General features: G+C 37.6%; 1 protein-coding gene across 7 annotated transcripts in view; it reads right to left on the bottom strand.

Moving 5' to 3' along the window:
* The window catches only part of PHKB (phosphorylase kinase regulatory subunit beta), a 258715-nt gene that overhangs the window by 205163 nt on the left and 34521 nt on the right, over positions 1 to 19031 (bottom strand). For 6 of the 7 annotated variants that reach the window (XM_049620920.1, XM_049620912.1, XM_049620914.1 and 3 more), the window contains 2 exons: positions 11105 to 11194; positions 9194 to 9332 (listed from right to left, as the gene is read on the bottom strand). In XM_049620920.1, the coding sequence (XP_049476877.1) occupies positions 9194 to 9332; positions 11105 to 11194 (229 nt within the window). Of the gene's footprint in view, positions 1 to 9193; positions 9333 to 11104; positions 11195 to 19031 lie in introns of those variants that run through there. The other variant, XM_049620918.1, reaches the window with a different exon arrangement.

Genomic DNA, 19031 nt, shown 5'->3' with positions numbered 1-19031 from the left:
TTGTTGTCTGATTGCTGATGCTAGAACTTCCAACACTATGTTAAACAACAGCGTTGAGAGTGGACATCCCTGTCCTGTTCCTGACTTCGGGGGAAAAGCTCTCAGTTATTCCCCACTGAGGATGATATTAGCTGTGAGCTTTTCATAATTGGCTTTTATGATGTTTAAGTATGTTCCTTCTATCCCGACTTTCTCAAGGGTTTTTATTAAGAAAGGATGCTGGATTTTGTAAAATGCTTTTTCTGCATCGATAGAGAGGATCTTATGGTTCTTTTCTTTTATTAATGTGATGTATCACATTGTTTTGCGATTGTTCAACCAGCCCTGCATCCCAGGAATGAATCCCACTTGATCGTGGTGAATAACTCTTTTTATATGCTGTTGAATTCGATTTGCTAGTATCTTATTGAGAATTTTTGCATCCATATTCATCAGGGACATTGGCCTGTAGTTCTCTTTTTTTGCTGGGTGTCTTTCTGGTTTAGGAATCAAAGTAATACTGGCTTCATAGAATGAGTCTGGAAGTTTCCCTTCCCTTTTGATTTTCTGGAACAGCTTGAGAAGAATAGGTATTATCTCTGCTTTAAATGTATGGTAGAATTCCCTTGTGAAGCCATCTGGTCCTGGACTCGTATTTGTTGGGAGATTTTTGATAAGTGATTCAAGTTCTTCACTGGTTATGGGTCTGTTCAAGTTTTCTATTTCTTAGTGTTTGAGTTTTGGAAGTGTGTCAGTGCTTAGGAATTTGTCCATTTCTTCCAGGTTGTCCAGTTTGTCGGCATATAATTTTTCATAGTATTCCCTGATAATTGCTTATATCTCTGAGGGATTGGTTGTAATAATTCCATTTTCATTCATGATTTTATCTATTTGGGTCATCTCCCTTTTCTTTTTGAGAAGCCTGGCTAGTGGTTTATCAATTTTGTTTATTTTTTCAAAAAACCAACTCTTCGTTTCATTGATCTGCTCTACAGTTTCTTTAGATGCTATATTGTTTAATTCTGCTCTGATCTTTATTATTTCTCTTCTTCTGCTGGGTTTGATGTGTCTTTACTGTTCTGCTTCTATTTCCTTTAGGTGTGCTGTTAGATTTTGTATTTGGGATTTTCCTTGTTTCTTGAGATAGTCCTGGACTGCAATTATTTTCCTCTCAGGACTGTCTTCGCTGCATCCCAAAGCGTTTGGATTGTTGCATTTTCATTTTCATTTGTTTCCATATATTTTTTAATTTCTTTTCTAATTGCCTGGTTGACCCATTCATTCTTTAGTAGGGTGTTCTTTAACCTCCATGCTTTTGGAGGTTTTCCAGACTTTTTCCTGTGGTTGATTTCAAGCTTCATAGCATTGTGGTCTGAAAGTATGCAAGGTATGATTTCAAATCTTGTATACTTATGAAGGGCTGTTTTGTGACCCAGTATGTGATCTATCTTGGGGAATGTTCAATGTGCACTCGAGAAGAAAGTATATTCTTTTGCTTTGGGATACAGAGTTCTAAATATATCTGTCAAGTCCATCTGATCCAATGTAGCATTCAGGGCCCTTGTTTCTTATTGACCGTGTGTCTACATGATCTATCCATTTCTGTAAGTGTTAAAGTCCCCTGCAATTACCACATTCTTATCAATAAGGTTGCTTATGTTTGTAATTGTTTTATATATTTGGGGGCTCCCGTATTTGGCGAATAGACGTTTATAGTTATTAGCTCTTCCTGATGGATAGACCCTGTAATTATTATATAATGCACTTCTTCATCTCTTGTTACAGCCTTTAATTTAAAGTCAGTTTGTCTGATATAAGTATGGCTACTCCAGCTTTCTTTTGACTTCCAGTAGCATGATAGATAGTTCGCCATCCCCTCACTTTCAATCTGAAGGTGTCCTCAAGTCTAAAAGGAGTCTCTTTTTGTAGACAGCAAATAGATGGGTCTTGTTTTTTTGACCATTCTGATACTGTATGTCTTTAGGTTGGAACATTTAGTCCATTTACATACAGTGTTATAGAATGATATGGGTTTAGAGTCATTGTGATGTCTGTAGGTTTCATGCTTGTAGTGATGTCTCTGGTCCTTTGTGGTCCTTGCAACATTTCACTCACAGAATCCCCCTTAGTATCTCTTGTAGGGCTGGTTTAGTGGTGATGAATTCCTTCATTTTTTTTTGAGAACACCTTTAACTCTCCTTCTATTCTGAATGACAGACTTGCTGGATAAAGGATTCTCGGCTGATTATTTTTTTGTTCATCACATTGAGGATTTCCTGCCATTCGTTTCTGACCTGCCAAGTTTCATTAGATAGATCCATCACTAGTCTTATCAGTCTCCATTTATATGTTAGAGGGTCCTTATCCCTAGCTGCTTTCAGAATTTTCTCTTTATCCTGGTAGTTTGCCAGTTTTGTTATGATATGTCACACAGAAGATCAATTCAAGTTACGTGTGAAGACAGTTCTCTGTGCCTCTTGGATTTTAATGCCTGTTTCCTTCCCCAGATCATGGAATTTCTCAACTATGATTTGTTCAAGTACACCTTCAGCACCTTTTTCTCTCTTCCTCTTCTGGAATCTCTATTATATGGATATTGTTGTGCTTGATTGCATCACTTAGTTCTCTAATTCCCCCCTCATACTCCCGGATTTTTTTATCTCTCTTTTTCTCAGCTTCCTCTTTCCATAATTTTATCTTCTAATTCACCTATTCTCTCCTCTGCCTCTTCAATCCAAGCTGCGGTCTCCTCCATTTTATTTTGCACCTTGTTTATAGCATTTTTTAGCTCTTCCTGACAGTTTCTTAGTCCCCTGATCTCTGTAGCAATAGATTCTCTGCTCTCCTCTATACTTTTTCAAGCTCAGTGATTAATTTTATGATTATTATTCTATATTCATGGTCCGTTATATTGCTTAAATCGTTTTTGATCAGTTCGTTAGCTGTCGCTACTTCCTGGAGTTTCTTTTGAGAATTCTTCCATTTCATCATTTTGGATAGTCTCTGGAGGGGCGTGGAACTGTGGGGCATGTCCACTGTGCTGTCTGGAATAACTTGTGTTCGTTGGCGGGGCTGCAGTCAGACCTAATACCTGTCCCCAGCCCACAGCTAGGGCCACAGTCAGACTGGTGTGTACCTTTTCTTCCCCTCTCCCAGGGGCAGGTCTCACTGGAGTGGTGTGGCCCCTGTCTGGGCTACTTGCACACTCTCAGGCTTCGGTGCTGCTTTGATGGGATCTGGCATATTAGCCGGGGTGGATCGCAAGGTGTACAGGGGCGGGAGGGGCAGGCTTAGCTTGTTTTGCCCCGGGTGGTCCCCTGTGGGCGGGGCCCTGCAGCACCAGGAGGCAGACAGAACAGTCTATGGATGGATCCATAGAAGCACAGCACTGGGTGTTTGCACAGTGCAGGCAAGTTCGGTGACCCTTTCTTCCCCACTGAGGTGAGCTCTGTCTTCTGGGGCTCAAATACTCTCTCTCCTGGTGTCCTCTTGCCCTCCTGCTCTCTGAGCCGAGCTGCTGACTTAACATTCCAGATGTTAAGTCCTGCTTGCTGTCAGAACTCACACATTCCAGCCCCTCCCCTTTTGCAAGTCAGACTGGGGCTCTGCCTTGCCAGGCGGGCTGCCCCTCCACCGCCCTGGCTCCTTCCCACCAGTCCGTGTAGCATGCACCGCCTCTCCGCCTTTCCTACGCTCTTCCATGGGCCTCTTGTCTATGCTTTGCTCCAGAGAGTCTGTTCTGCTAGTCTTCTGGCAGTTTTCTGGGTTATTTAGGCAGATGTGGGTGGAATCTAAGTGATCAGCAAGACGCGGTGAGCCCAGCATCCTTATATACCGCCATCTTCTCCTATTCCATCTTGAAACCATAAAACTCTTAGAAAAAAAACGTGGGCAACAAAGTTTTCAACAATGGCCATAGGAACATTTTTCTAAATATGTTTCCTCAGGCAAGGGAACCAAAAGCAAGATTAAACCATTGGGAATGCCAAAATGAAAAGCTTTTGCACAGCAAAGGAAACCAGCAATGAGGCATAACAGCAACCTACTGAGTGGGACAATATATTTGCAAGTGATATCTTTGAGAAGGAGTTAATATCCAACATATATAAAGAACTTAACACAATTCAACACACAAAAACCAAATAGTTCAATTAAAAAATGGGCAGAGGACTGGAATGGATATTTTTCTAGAGAAGACCTACACACGGCCAACAGACACATGAAAAGGTCAGCGTCACCAATCATCAGAGAGTGCAAATTAAAACACAATGAGATATCATTTACATCTCTCAGAATGGCTAAAATCAAAATCACAAGAAATAACAATTGTTGGAGAGGATGTGGACACTTTGTGTGTCAGTGGAGGAAATGCAAATTGGTGCAGCTACTGTGAAAAACATTGTGGAGGTTCCTCAAAAATGTAAAAATAGAATTACCATATCATCCAGTAATTCTTCTACTTGGTATTTACCCAAAGAAAATGAAAAAACTTACTCAACAAGATATATGCACCCAACATTTTTTGTAGCATTATTTACAATAGTAGCCTAGGTATAGAAAGAATCCAAGTGTCCAATCATTGATGAATGGTTAAAGAAGATGTAATATATGTACACACACACACATACACACACCCACATTACTCAGCCAGAAAAAGAATGAAATCTTGTTATTCACATTAACATGTAAATTTTCTATTTCTTCCTGCTTCAGTTTTGTTAGGTTATATGCATCTAAGAAATTTATACGTTTCTTCTAGGTAGCCCAGTGTGTTGGGAAATAGTCTTTCATAATATTCTCTTATAATCCTTTGTATTTCTGTGGTATTGGTTGTTATTTCTTCATTGCTGATTTTGAGCCCTTTTTTTTTTTTTTTTTTGAGTCTGGCAAAAGGTCTACCTTTTTTGTTCATCTTTTCAAAGAACCACTTCCTGGTTTCATTAATTATTCTGCTTTGTTTTTAGTCTCTGTTTCATTTATTTCTACTCTAATCTTTATTATTTCCTTTCTTCTACTAGCTTTGTTCACTCTTCTTTTTCAAGCTCCATTCGTTGTAATATTAGGTTGTTTAGCTGAAATTTTTCTTAAGACAGACCTGCATTGCTTAAGATGGACTGCAATCACTCCTTTTCGAACAGGTTTTGCTTTATCCCCCAAATTTTGGACCATTCTGTTTTCATTTTCATTTGTCTGCATGTATTTTTTATTCTGTTTGTCTGTTGACCCATTTCTTATTTGTTAGAACGTTATTTAGTTTCCATGTATTTGTGCCCTTTCCAGATTTTTTCTTGTGATTACTTTCTATTTTCATATCGTTTTGGTCAGAAAAGATGCATAACATTATTTCAGTCTTTTTGAATTTATTGAGACTTCTTTGGTGACCTAACATGTGATATCTTTTGGAGACATTCCATGTGCACTTGAAAAGAATACGTATTCCACTGCTTTTGAATGGAATGTTCTGAATGTATCTGTTAGGCCCAATTGACCCAATGTGTCATTCAAGGCCACTGTTTCCTTGTTGATTTTCTGGCCAAATGATCTATCCATTGATATAAGCAGAGTGTTAAAGTCACCCACTATTATTGTATTCCTGTCAGTTTCTTCATTTATGTCCGTTAATAGTTGCTTTATGTATTTAGGTGGTAGCATGGTGGGTGCATAAATAGTTACAATTGTTATACCATCCTGTTGGACTGTTCCTTTTATCATTATGTAGTATCCTTTATCTCTTATTATAGTCTTTGTATTAAAGTCTATTTTGTCTGATAAAAGTATCGCTACCCTATCTTTCTTTTAGCTTCCATTTGTATTATAAATGTTTCTCCATCCCTGTACATTCAAGTTTTCACTGAAAAATCAGCAGATAGCATTATGAGGTTTCCCTTATTTGTAACTGTTTTTTCTCTTGCTGCCTTTGAGATGTTTTGTTACTACTTTTTGGCATTTTAATATTATGTTTCTTGGTGTGAACCTCCTTAGGTAATTTCACTGCGGGCTCTCTGTGATCCCTGAATCTGGATATGTTTACTTCCCCAGATTTGGAAAGTTTTTGGTTTTATTTCTTTCTTTGATTTTATTTCTTCAAATACATTCTCTGTGCCCTTCCTCCTGGGATCCCTATAATGTGAACGTTATTACATGTGATGGTGTTGCTGAATTCCCTTAACCTATTCTCATTTTTTATTATATTTTTTTCTCTTATTATTCAGCCCAGTTGCTTTCCTTTATCCAGTCTTCCAGGTCGCTGATCCACTCTTCTGCCTCCTCTGATCTTCTACTGATTCCCTCCAGTGTATTTTTTATTTCAATTACGGACTTTTATATCTCTGACAGGTTCTTTTTTATATTTTATCTTCTGGAAGGTCTCACTGATATCCTCCACTCTTTTCTCAAATCCAGTGAGTATCTTTATGACCATTACTTTGAATTCTTAATTAGACATATTGCTTACTTCTATTTCATTTAGATCTTTTGTTGTGGTTTTGTCTTGTTCTTTCATTTGGGATATATTTCTCTGTCTCATTTTGTCTAACAATCTATTGGTTTTCATGTATTAGAAAAGTCAGCTGCATCTCCTGATCTCGAAAGTCATGGCCTTATGAAGAAGAGGTCCTGTAATGTCCTATAGCACAATGCTCTCTCTTTACCAGAACCAGGTACTTCAGGGGTATCTCCTATGTGGGTTGCATGTGCCCCACTGTTGTTAAGCCACATTTGCCTTCAGTTTTTTAGGCTACAATGGCTCACTCTGCCTGTTGTGGTTTCAGCAGGTAGGGTTTTGCTACCTGTTAAGAAGCCAATCTGTGGATGCATCAGGCTTCTATTTGGGTAGTGTCACCAGTTAGACCAGATGTCTGCCCTCAGCCCATCTGCTGGGGCTGGTTGCACTGACCTTAGGGGCGGTCTCCCTTCCTTGTCCTCTGACAAGTTTTCATTAGTGGTTGGGGCTAGCAGTCAAGCCAGATGGCTGTCCCCAGTCTGTCATCTGGAAATGCAGTCACACCGACCTGCAGGACACTCTCCCTGCTTTGTCCCCTGAAAGGCTTTCATTTGTGGGCAGGACCATCAGTCAGCACAGATGCCTGCACCCAGTCTATCTGCCAGGACCGCAGTCACACTGATTGGCAAGGCACTGTCTCTGTGCTGCTAGCTATAAATTTCAGCTGCTGGGGCTGTGGACTTGCTAGTGTGGATGGTTATCTTCCTCACTCCTCAGGGCAGGAGTCACTGTAAAATGGTGCCAGTCCCAGCCAGGGTTGCTTGCAGGGCGGGTTGGGGCAGGAGGTGCTTTGGAGACACACCTACCAAATGGGGCTGATCCCCAGGAGAACGCAGGGCAGGGTGCTTAGTACTAGCAGGATAAGTAGAAAGTGTTTGTGCTGGTTCTGCAAGTGTCCTGCTTTCTAGGCTACACAGGGGGAAAGAAATGGCACCTGACACCTCTTTTGTTCTCAGAAGAAGTCTCCTAAAGATCCTCAAGATCCTTGTCCCTCCAGCACTTGTTCTTACAAGAGTTATTTACATTAGTAAATAAATCTTTTTTATGAACACCCCACATGCTTTTCAAACTGTGTGACCACATTACTTCTTATGCTGGCTCTTTAAAGGCAGGTGTTCGGTTTCCTATCACCCTCCAGCTCTGCCAGAGCTAAACCTGCTAATTTTTAAAGGAAGAATTAAGCCTTGCTGATTGTAAAAACTCCAGAATTCAAGCCACACTAGCTTTCAAAGTTTAATGTTATAGACAGCCATCTTCCCAGTGTGGGTCCCCTGTGCCTAGAGTGCCATGTGGAGCCTGATCCTCTCACTCCTCTGTGCTGGTGGTGTGCATCCCCTTTGTGGTTAGTCTCCCAGGGGGTCTGGCTCCCAACCATGTCTCTGCCCTTCCTACTCTTTTCGATGTGGCCTCCTCTCTACAGTTAACTGTGTAAAGTCTGTTCTGTCAGTCTTTTGGTCATTTTCAGAGTTAGTTACACTAATGTGGCTGTTATCTTGGGTGTTTGTGGGACAAAGTTACCTCAGGATCCTTCTGCTCTACCATCTTCCTGAATCATTTCTTTAGTCTTTCTTACTCTAAATTATATTCATAACTACTTTCTAATCTTCTCTGATAGCTACATTTTTTAAGAGTCCAGGCAAGTTGACTTATAAGTAGCCACAATTTGGCTTTGTCTGATTGTTTATTCATAGGTAGATCTATTTAATCATTTTGGTAAGAAGTCAACATGGGCAATGTGCACTTAGCACTGTGTCACAGTGAAGCAACTCCTGTCCTTACTAGCCTGACAACTTGGTTAAGGTATTGCTGGCATTCTCTGTACTCATAGGACCAGTATTAGCTTGACATTCAAGGAAACTGTACTGTGCTCACATAGAATGTTAGGAAATGCTTGTAGTGACATTAGCAAACAAGTGTGCTAAACGCCATTACTTCATATTATCTCAGTATTTGATTTTCTAAGTGCAACACATCAATAATTTTCAACAGAGGACTCATGTTCACGTGAAAGATACAATTTTCAAATCAGAAGTACATGCATATGTTTCACTTTCAGAAAATTAATATTCAGAAACCTAATCTTAACAATGGTTAAAATGTTTATCTCTGATGGTGAGTCAGGACACACACACTGAATGTTTTCCATATATTACAAAATAAGAAGATATTTTGTATTGTAAAGGGATTTTTTTTAACTTTATAAAATAATTATTTGATTTACAACCAGATTTAACAAGTGATAAATATCTCCATGAATTGCATGGGGAAAAAAAACTAAACTAGAGTGGGGTGGGGTGCAGTGGGGGGTGTCCTGGCCCTGGCTCTATCATTAACTAGTTGTGTATTTTTGGAAAAATCTGTTAACTACCTGGGCCCCAGTTTTATCATCTGCAAAATTCAATCAACCATTAATCCTTCTGATTGAAAGCAAATAACTCAAAGAGAATGAGCAGATAATTCTGCCAAAAAGTAATGATGATTTAAAAACCTAACAGCTGAAAAAAATTTTGATCACAAGGTCATTAAACTGTTAGAACTAGTCTGGTGTAAATCCTTAGGAAAACTTAAAATTTGTTTAGAGGCCTTGAGCAGTCACAGATCACACACAATGAGTCATCAGCAGAGCCAAAATATAGATGCTCAGTTCAACGTGGGCCAACAAAACCCTATTATCCAGACTTACAGTTACTAGAAGAGCACACACCAGCTTACCTGTATGCAAGAGCCAAAGCCCAGGCCCCAGCAGCACAGTAAAGACTGTCTTGGATTTTTGCCTTCTGATCATCACCGCAAGTTTTAGTGGGAAAGAGACCTGTGGTTGGACTTTGATATAGCAGCAACGTTGACTTCACTGGAATGGAAGACAAGAAAAAGAATGAACTGTACAGCCATCCATTTCCCTTGGGCTGAAGATCTCAATCCTCTTTCGTTTCCTCATCCTACTGCTGATAATTCTGTTGTTCCTAAACATACCAATAGTATACAACTTTTTAGAATGCAGAAATTACTTCATGTAAGTCACTCCAGCACAAGTGGGAATCCACTCTGCAGGAAGGGTATTTCTACTTTTGAGGATAGGAGTCAGCTAATTAGCAATTAAAAAGCTTTTAGCATATCATACTTAATGTCAGTAAGTGTTATAACATCAGATACAGAAAAAAAAAAGATCAATATCTTTTTATTATTGTTTTCAACAGAAGTTCAATAGGGAAACAAAACAAATGTACAACATAGAGTGGCATTAATGGGTAAATCCAAAGCCAGCTCCACTGCTAAATAAACCAGAATCCTATTTTCCATGATGACTAATTTGTGCCTAGACTTCTGAGAAATATATTCATTTTACATATTATACTATACAGGCTAGAGATATGTTTATCATTTCAAAACCAAATCCCATTCTCATATGACATGAAAACAAGTAAATAATTATTTTGAGAACATTTTACTTAAAAAAAAGTCTGACATTAATGTTTTATTACCTTTTATAAGAATCCTAAAATATAAAAATACACACACTAAAACTATATTTCCTAAAAGTGATTTTATTCCTAAATATAAATGATTTTCACCAAAATGCATTAAATTACTCTAATCTAGACTGACGTATGTCAACTACTTTTAGGACAGTTTTTCAAAGGTCCAAAGCATTCTTCTCCTTCACAGAGATTAAAGAATTAACTTTCTTCTTTTTCTCAGACAAACCTGACATTATCATTACCATTTCTTTTAGAATGTCAGGGTATTTATCATTTTTCCCAGAGGAAAGAATTGGTCCTTAAAGTCTCAAGTAAACAACTGACATTTCTTTAAAAAGGTATTTACATTTCTTCATCTAGTTATGGCTACAATGATAATAAAAGGGCCACATAAGAACATATTCTAGAATTTTAACTAAAATAAGATGAATTAAGGTTTTATATGAAGTTAACACAAACAGCAACAACAAAAAAAATCCTTATCTTAGAGAAATAAATAAATTAAATTTTATATTATTTGCCATACAAGGCCACATAAATGGCACAAGAAGCAAACTGGCAAAAATTAATAGGCTTTTCTAACTTACAGTCTGATGAACCAAGAGGAGTCCCATGCATACATATCTCAAAATTGCTTACTCACATTAAAAAGCAAAATTTGCCAGGCTGTTCTTGGCAAAACAAAACAACAACAAATATAACAGGTACTTAATATTAGTAATAGTAACCTGAGATTATCTTTTGTATCCCAAAGAATTAGTAATAGATATAAAAGGTTTAGGACTACTTAGAAACCATGTATGGGTAAATGAGTAAGCAAGGAATACTTTTACAAAATCTTTATGTAGGTAGTAATGAAGAAACAGCCTCCAGTTCTCAAATCTAGTAAAGTTTAAGAGAGTAAAAAGACACAGAGGACACTGGTGACAGTTTTAAAATTATTCAAGGGACAGATATGATGTGCTGAAAATCTTTTATAGTCCCAGGGTCAAGATCCAATTGGAATATATAGCTGCCTAAGCAATGAAACTATCCCCACATCCAAATGAGAGATCATCATCATGCACGTAACATATGCAATATAAGGTAGAGTAAATACTAATCATAACTACCTAAGGACATGTTTTCCTCAAGTATTCCTTACCAATTCTGTAATAATGATCCAATTTATCCCACAGAGTTTCATTATCAGGTCTCGGAAGATTAATGCTTTTCAGAGGTTCATAAACGGAGCCTAAAAGAAAAATGAAAAACCCATCAAATTCAGTCATTTTCACCAAGATAAACAAAACTTCTAAATAAATGAAAAAGCACTACTTAGCAATCTAATTTTCATTTTTATATGTGAACTAACACATTATATTACTGGTCAAATGTTTGGTAGGGGAAGGAGAGAGAAGAAATTGCCCTTGAGACAAGTACAGAAGGGTTCCAAATGTTATGGGAACACCCCCAACCCCCCAACACCTGGCAGTTACTATAGCTAATTCATATATATACTGGTCCCAACAACCCGAATACCACTAATACTTATGTGATAGTCCCTAGGTCAATAATTTCAGTTCCCTTTGAGAAATATCTACTTAAATGCCTTAAAATCCAAACCTTATTCTTCATGCTCATGATCAAGCAATTTTCTGCCAAATGATCATACCCCCAAAATCTCAAGAAAAAAGATAATACTGACATGCTCCAAAGTCATCCACTCCATGAATATTCAGAGAGTTTTCATACTAAAATTCTGAAGACTCTACTTACTCCTCGTTAGATAAAACTCATGCCATATTATCTGTACTAAAGCAGAAACCATTTCTACTTCTCATCCATGAAAACTACTCCAAGGTATTAACAGAGCATACTGCTCAGAAGCTGCAGAATACCCAATAATTATGATAATTTGCCACAAAATAGATACAGCAAATTGTTCACTTGACTGGTGCACATTCTCAACTGCTCACTGAAAGGAAGACCTCTGAACCTTCAGCCATCAGACTAAGTACTATCTCTCATTCTTTGTTAAAAGCACTCAAATTATAAACATCTCAAGGTCACAACGAATCCACAACTGGATTCAGGTAACGTACATCATATAATCCAACCACACAGCACAAGAGTGGCCCTAAAATTTACCTGGGGGTGAGGGATGTGTTGGCATGCATTAAGAATCTTTTTTTTAAAGAAAATTAAAATTGCAATGTCCAGTATGCTAGTATAAAGCCAAGGTATTTGGAATCCCTTTATGTTTAGGGAGATAATAAACAAGGAAGTAATGAAAGGATCTATATATTAAGGCAATAATCTCATTAACTTATGTTGGAAAGAACGATGATTTGTGCATAAAATCAGCAATATAAAATGACTTCCTCTGAGTGAAGAGAATTTCTAAAAAAGAATCTTCACAATGACACCAACCAGAATTGCCCCATAGGTAAGAATGGGAAGGCCTATCAACACAGACAAGAAAGCTTCAGGACTCCTGCACAAGAGGTCAGGGCTTGGCCATGCCCTCTGCCTCCCTGCATTCAATAGCTCTGGGTAGGTGTTAAGTATACAGGCAGCCTGGCAGCTGGGAAAAAAAAATAATATGGCTACTGCTTACACATTAGGTGCTAAGCTCTAGGAGTTTACACACTCTCAGTGAAGTTCATACAACAATTAATAAAATAAAATCAGGTACAAATCATCACAAGTTGTAAATTGGGGTACATATATAAAAAGATTAAAGAAGACACCTTTGCTGGGTGGAAGGATTGTGGATGAATGATATTTCCATTTTTTTTTAGAGCTCTATTATTAGAAGAGCTAATATTTTGCTTTATATAAGAAAAATAACATCACCAGAAGTTACGTGTACTTTCATTACATAAACAATACATGTGCATGTGAATAAAACTTGAAATAGAATATGCAAAATTGAAATCCACCGTTGTATCTACCATAATACTTGTGAGTTTATTTTGAAAGATTGTTTTAATGGATTTTAGGGTAAAAAATAAATACCTAAATAAATGTTAACATTTTAATAATCACCATTGTATTGCTTCTGAAGTAAATGCATAAAATTAAACAAGGATGTTCCACACAATTTATGGCAAACAGTACCAAAAATCTGAAGTCAAAGGAAAAGTAATCAATGGTAACATTTTAAACAAGAATTAGCCTGAAAAGGTTCAATGCAAATAAAAATGTGGAGAAAGCAATCAATAGAGCATGAATTCCCAAAGACAATGAGAAAGATGCAAAATAACAGAAAACACCATTAAATGTTTAGAGTTCAAAACGAAACGAAGCTTTTCGATGTAAATTTTTCCTTTTCATGTTTTTCCCATTTGTATTATGCCTATATTTAAACATCACAAAGTAAAATAAAAATTATCATTTCTCCAATTTGTAAAATGAGTTTAAACATGTCAATCTGATTTTTTAGCTGACAATTCTCTTGGTATTAGAAAAATACAATCTAGTCTCATTTCAGAGCACATTACTACCAAAGATATTCACTGACAAAGAACAATAATACAAGAGGCAGAGTAATATTCCAGTTTTATCACGTAAGAGGAAGGGTTATTTTATTTAAGAGATTAAACAAGGAATTTCCTAAGAAATTTCCATGAGACAAAAACAATACCAAGAATGCGCATAACCTTAACAAAGCTACAAACTTTCTGAATTTGGCACTATAAAACACCAACAAGGTTTCTAAGTGTTATGGAAGAGGCTCTTAAGCAATCACAAGACAGAACTGGTAATTCAAGTAGCAAACACTAAAAGAATAAAAATGAGGACTCAAAAGGGAAGTCAAGGTGGAAAGCGGATAAGCAAACCAAAACAATTTCAATACTCTATTATTTGGGCATACAATCTTTCATTATATGATTGAAAGCCCTTTAATACTGTACATACAAAAATGTTATTAATCAAGGCTTTGGTGAACCCTTAACTAACTTTATCATTTCTCCATGTATGGTGATAGATGAAGAAGATAAATACCATTATTTGTTCTCAATTAATATATGCATTGTATGCATAAAACTCTGGACCATATATCCAGTAGGCCACCAGGACCCACAGATTAGTAGGAAAGGTAAGATAAAGTTTTGAAGAAGAGTAATATGAGTTAGAGTGTGGGTTCCTTAAAAAACAAAGGATAGGAAAATTCAGCATCCCTGTGGGGCTGAGGGAACAGGAAACTTCTATCTTGCAATCTTTGAAAATAAAAGCAATTTCAAACAATGCACTGCCATCTGAAAATGAAGAAAACAACTAAACATGAAGTCATAAACATATATACAAATTTGCAGATACACTATCACAGCTCTAAAGCTGATACAAGGTCTTATGAAATAAGATACTACATACCAAGGGGTTTGTTTGTTTTTTTAAGTGATACACATGAAAAGATATATATCTAACAGGGTAAATTTTATTGAACACTGATCCAAGTATGATCTTTCACAAGAGAGAGAATTTTATTATAAACCTAAATCTTTAGAAAGCCTATAGGATTCTGATTTTCTCCCTCAATTAAAATAATTTCTTTTCAGATTAAAAAAATATCTAACATTCCTCACCCTAAAACAAGGATCATTAACATTTTGGTACATTCCTTTCAGGCATTTCTTTAAGCAATATATATAAACATACACAAAATTTACACATGGACTCATAACATACATGCTTTTTTTATCATGGACACTAGCCCTTTGCTCCCTTACCTCACCTCTTGCCCTCTTCTGTCCTCATTCCCATGTAAACATACTTTTTCCATATTTATCTAAAAAATATATATGCATCAATGAAGGAAGTCTTTTGTCGCTTGTTTTATAAAACTGGGGTCATGAAATAGACCCTTCCTTGCTTCCTGCTCCTCCCATTTGACAACACACATGGAAATCAAAAAAGGCAATGATTGTTTCTTTGACTGCTATATATTCCAGGGTATTGACACAGTATAATTTATTCAGTTATTCCCCTATCAAGAAGTATATACTTTTCTATTTTTGCCATCATAAACAATCCTGCAAAACATCCTTATGTGTACACAGATATAGCCAGTAGTATGCTAGAACCAATTAATGCTGGCTGAAAAGAGTTAACTGTTAAAGTTTCAGGAATTTTGGGAGCTGGTTATGAAACACATAAATGAAAATTAAATTATAAAAGCTTATAGATGAATAATTATTAAAACAAAGGTAATAAGTATTCAAAATTCATCACTTCCTAGTTTTACATTTTACTATGATATATGCTCTTGAATTGACTTATACCTACAGATCTGTACCGTGGAAATACCATATAATAGCATGTTACAACACATGTCTTTCCAACTCTGCATTCAGCGATGTCATGTAGATTTGAGTAGTTGTGACAAAAAACAAATGGTCTGCAAAGGCCTAAAATTTTTACCATCTTGCCCTTTATAAAAGAAGTTTACTCACCTCTAATTCCCAGAAGTACTAAATTAAGCAATAAGTGTACTTTTTACAAAATAATGGCAAATTGCATTTTTTTAAAGGCTAAAACAATTCACATGTCTACTAGATATAAATGCTCCTTACTTTTAAAAGTTTTTCCAATCTGATAAAAACAAAGTAGTTATCTCACTTTTGTTTTTCATTTCTCATACAATTAGTGAGTTTGAAAAATATTTACAGATTGGCCATTTGGATTTGCTCTTCTAGAAATTGCATACATCCTATTGCCATTTGCTACTGCTTTGTTAGTGTTTTTGTCATCAATTTCTAAAAGCTATTTAATATTTTGCTATTTTGCTACTTCATTTCAAATATTATCCCCTGAGTTTTCGTTAGTATACCAATACTACAATATAAAAAACTTTCAATAGTTAAATATATCTATCTTTCCTCACTTGGTTCTAGTTTTCCTTTCTGTTTAAAAAGGTTTTTGACAAAATAAGCAAAGGAGAAAAAAGAGAGAGAGAGAGAGAAAGGCAAACCAAGAAACAGACTCTTAACTATGGAGAACAAACTGGTGGTTACCAGAGGGAGAAGGGTGGGAGGATGGGTTAAACAGATAATGGGGATTAAGGAGTACACTTGTGATGAGCACCAGGTGTTCTATAGAAATGTTGAATATTATTGTACTAAACTATTGAACTATACTGTACACCTGAAATTAATATTACACTACATGTTAACAGAAATTTAAATAAGAACTTAAAAATAATAAATTAAAAATGGTTTTGACAATCTCTAGGTTACATAGTTGCCTCAACTTTCTTCTAAGCTTTTTATAATAAATCTCCCATTTAGGGAAATTTTGATCCACTGGGAATTTGTTTTCTAAAGTGCTTTTAAAGTAAATAGTGAGGCCCGGAATTTTAAAAAGATCAAATTGGTCTAATTTTTTTTTTTTTTTTTTTTTTTTTTTTTGGTTACAGAATACTGAATAGAAAGGTCCATTCATCCCAAATTATAAGCAGAGACCATCTCAAGTTATGGGATGCAAACAGACCATTTCTTCTTGAAATAATATAACTTAATTTTCAAAAGCTATATAAAAACTCTAGTGTCTGATAATGTAGCATGTGGCCTACTTATACTTTCTCACAGTTACAATTTTATGCAAGATTTCAAACCTAACATGAACAAACAATATTTGCAAACAGCTTAAACAAGTCAGATTTTTGTGTAATTGCATTCATGTCTCTAAAAATATCACTGCCTCAGGGAACATATACAGATTTTTTTAAGTATTTTACGTAGCATTCGGTACTGAATATTGACACAAAGTTAAAACATAAACAGCATACTTTCATTTTTCTTTGGGTCTTGGATTCTAGCAGAAAAATACACAAATTTGTGAGTAGAATCCTAGCCCAAGGAAAGAATCAATCAGTATCTTCTTTCTGCATTTTATTATTGATTGATTGTCTACTTTGGAAATAGAGCAAGCTGAAATGTACCTGTTCTAATGATTCCAACTTTAGAATCTGCTCCTGCCTTAGCTAATTTACCATAAGCAACTAATTTTATAGATAGAGGACATGTTAAAAGTTGTGATTTTTCAGTTAGTAACAAGTATCTGAAAGCCTAAGGAGTAGTTTTTGAAGCCTGTGAAGTAGAGGCTAATAAACTAATAAGAAAGTATGTACAAAGAAGCAGTAAAAAACCAAAATCCCTGAGGTCCTGATGTCCAGGGTTGGTGAGTTTGAGCCCTTTGCATTGGGCTCTGTGCTTGCAGCACAGAGCCTGCTTGGGATGGTCTCTTCTCTCTCTTTCTTTCTCTCAAAAATAAATAAACATTTAAGTAGTAATATTTGGGGGGACCGGCAGAAGATGGCAGCATAGGAGGACTCTGGGCTCACCGCGCGTCCTGCTGATCACTTAGATTCCACCTACACCTGCCTAAATAACCCAGAAAACCACCAGAAGACTAGCAGAACGGAGTCTCTGGAGCCAACCGCAGACGAGAGGCCCATGGAAGAGGGTAGGAAGGGCTGAGAGGCGGTGCGCCCTGCACGAACTGGCGGGAGGGAGCCGGGGCGGAGGGGCAGCCCACCGGCCAAGCAGAGGCCCCGAGTCTGGCTTGCAAAAGCGGAGGGGCTGGACAGAGTGTGTTCCAACAGCAAGAGTGACTTAGCATCTGGGAGGTCATAAGTTAACAGCTCTGCTCGGAAAGCGGAAAGGCTGGAGGAAAAATGGAGGGAGACTTGCTGAGCCCCGGGAGGACAGAGCTCAGTTTGGCGGGAAACAAAGGCGCTGCCAGCGCCATCTCCCTCGCCCATCCCCCAGCCAAAATCCCAAAGGGAACCAGTTCTTGCCAGGGAACTTGCTTGCTCCGGGCAAACACCCAACGCTGTAATTCTGCAGAGCCACCACTGGAGCAGCGGGTCTGACTCCCTCCCGCTGTCATAGGGCCCCTTCTGAAGTGGATCACCTAAGGAGAAGCGAGCTAAGCCTGCCCCTCCTGCCCCCGTGCACCTTGCCTACCCACCCCAGCTAATACGCCACAACACCAGCACCACAAGCATGGCAGTGTGCAAGTAGTCCAGACGGGCCACACCACCCCACAGTGAATCCCGCCCCTAGGAGAGGGGAAGAGAAGGCACACACCAGTCTGACTGTGGCCCCAGCGGTGGGCTGGGGGCAGACATCAGGTCTGACTGCGGCCCCGCCCACCAACTCCAGTTATACACCACAGCACAGGGGAAGTGCCCTGCAGGTCCGCACCACTCTAGGAACTATCCAAAATGACCACATGGAAAATTCCCCTCAAAAGAATCTCTAGGAAATAACAACAGCTAATGAACTGATCAAAAAGGATTTGAATAATATAACAGAAAGTGAATTTAGAATAATAGTCATAAATTAATCGCTGGGCTTGAAAAGAGTATAGAGGACAGCAGAGAATCTATTGCTACAGAGATCAAGGGACTAAGGAACAGTCAGGAGGAGCTGAAACACACTTTAAACGAGATGCAAAATAAAATGGAAATGACCACGGCTCGGATTGAAGAGGCAGAGGAGAGAATATGTGAACTAGAAGATAAAATTATGGAAAAAGAGGAAGCTGAGAAAAAGAGATATAAAAAAATCCAGGAGTATGAGGGGAATATTAGAGAACTAAGTGATACACTAAAAAGAAATAATATACACATAATTGGTATCCCAGAGGAGGAAGAGAGAGGGAAAGGTGCTGAAGGTGTACTTGAAGAAATAATAGCTGAGAACTTCCCTGAACTAGGGAAGGAAAAAGGCATTGAAATCCAAGAGGCACAGAGAACTCCCTTCAGAAGGAACTTGAATCGATCTTCTACACGACATATCATAGTGAAACTGGCAAAATACAAGGATAAAGAGAAAATTCTGAAAGCAGAAAGGGATAAACATTCCCTAACATATAAAGGGAGACCTATAAGACTCGTGACTGATCTCTCTTTTGAAACTTGGCAGGCCAGAAAGGATTGGCAGGAGATCTTCAAGGTGTTGAGCAGAAAAAATATGCAGCCGAGAATCCTTTATCCAGCAAGTCTGTCATTTAGAATAGAAGGAGAGATAAAGGTCTTCCCAAACAAACAAAAACTGAAGGAATTCGTCACCACTAAACCA

This window comes from Panthera uncia (genome assembly GCF_023721935.1).
Source record: "Panthera uncia isolate 11264 chromosome E2 unlocalized genomic scaffold, Puncia_PCG_1.0 HiC_scaffold_19, whole genome shotgun sequence".
Taxonomy (NCBI): Eukaryota; Metazoa; Chordata; class Mammalia; order Carnivora; family Felidae; genus Panthera; species Panthera uncia.
This window is presented reverse-complemented; position numbering and strand designations above follow the sequence as displayed.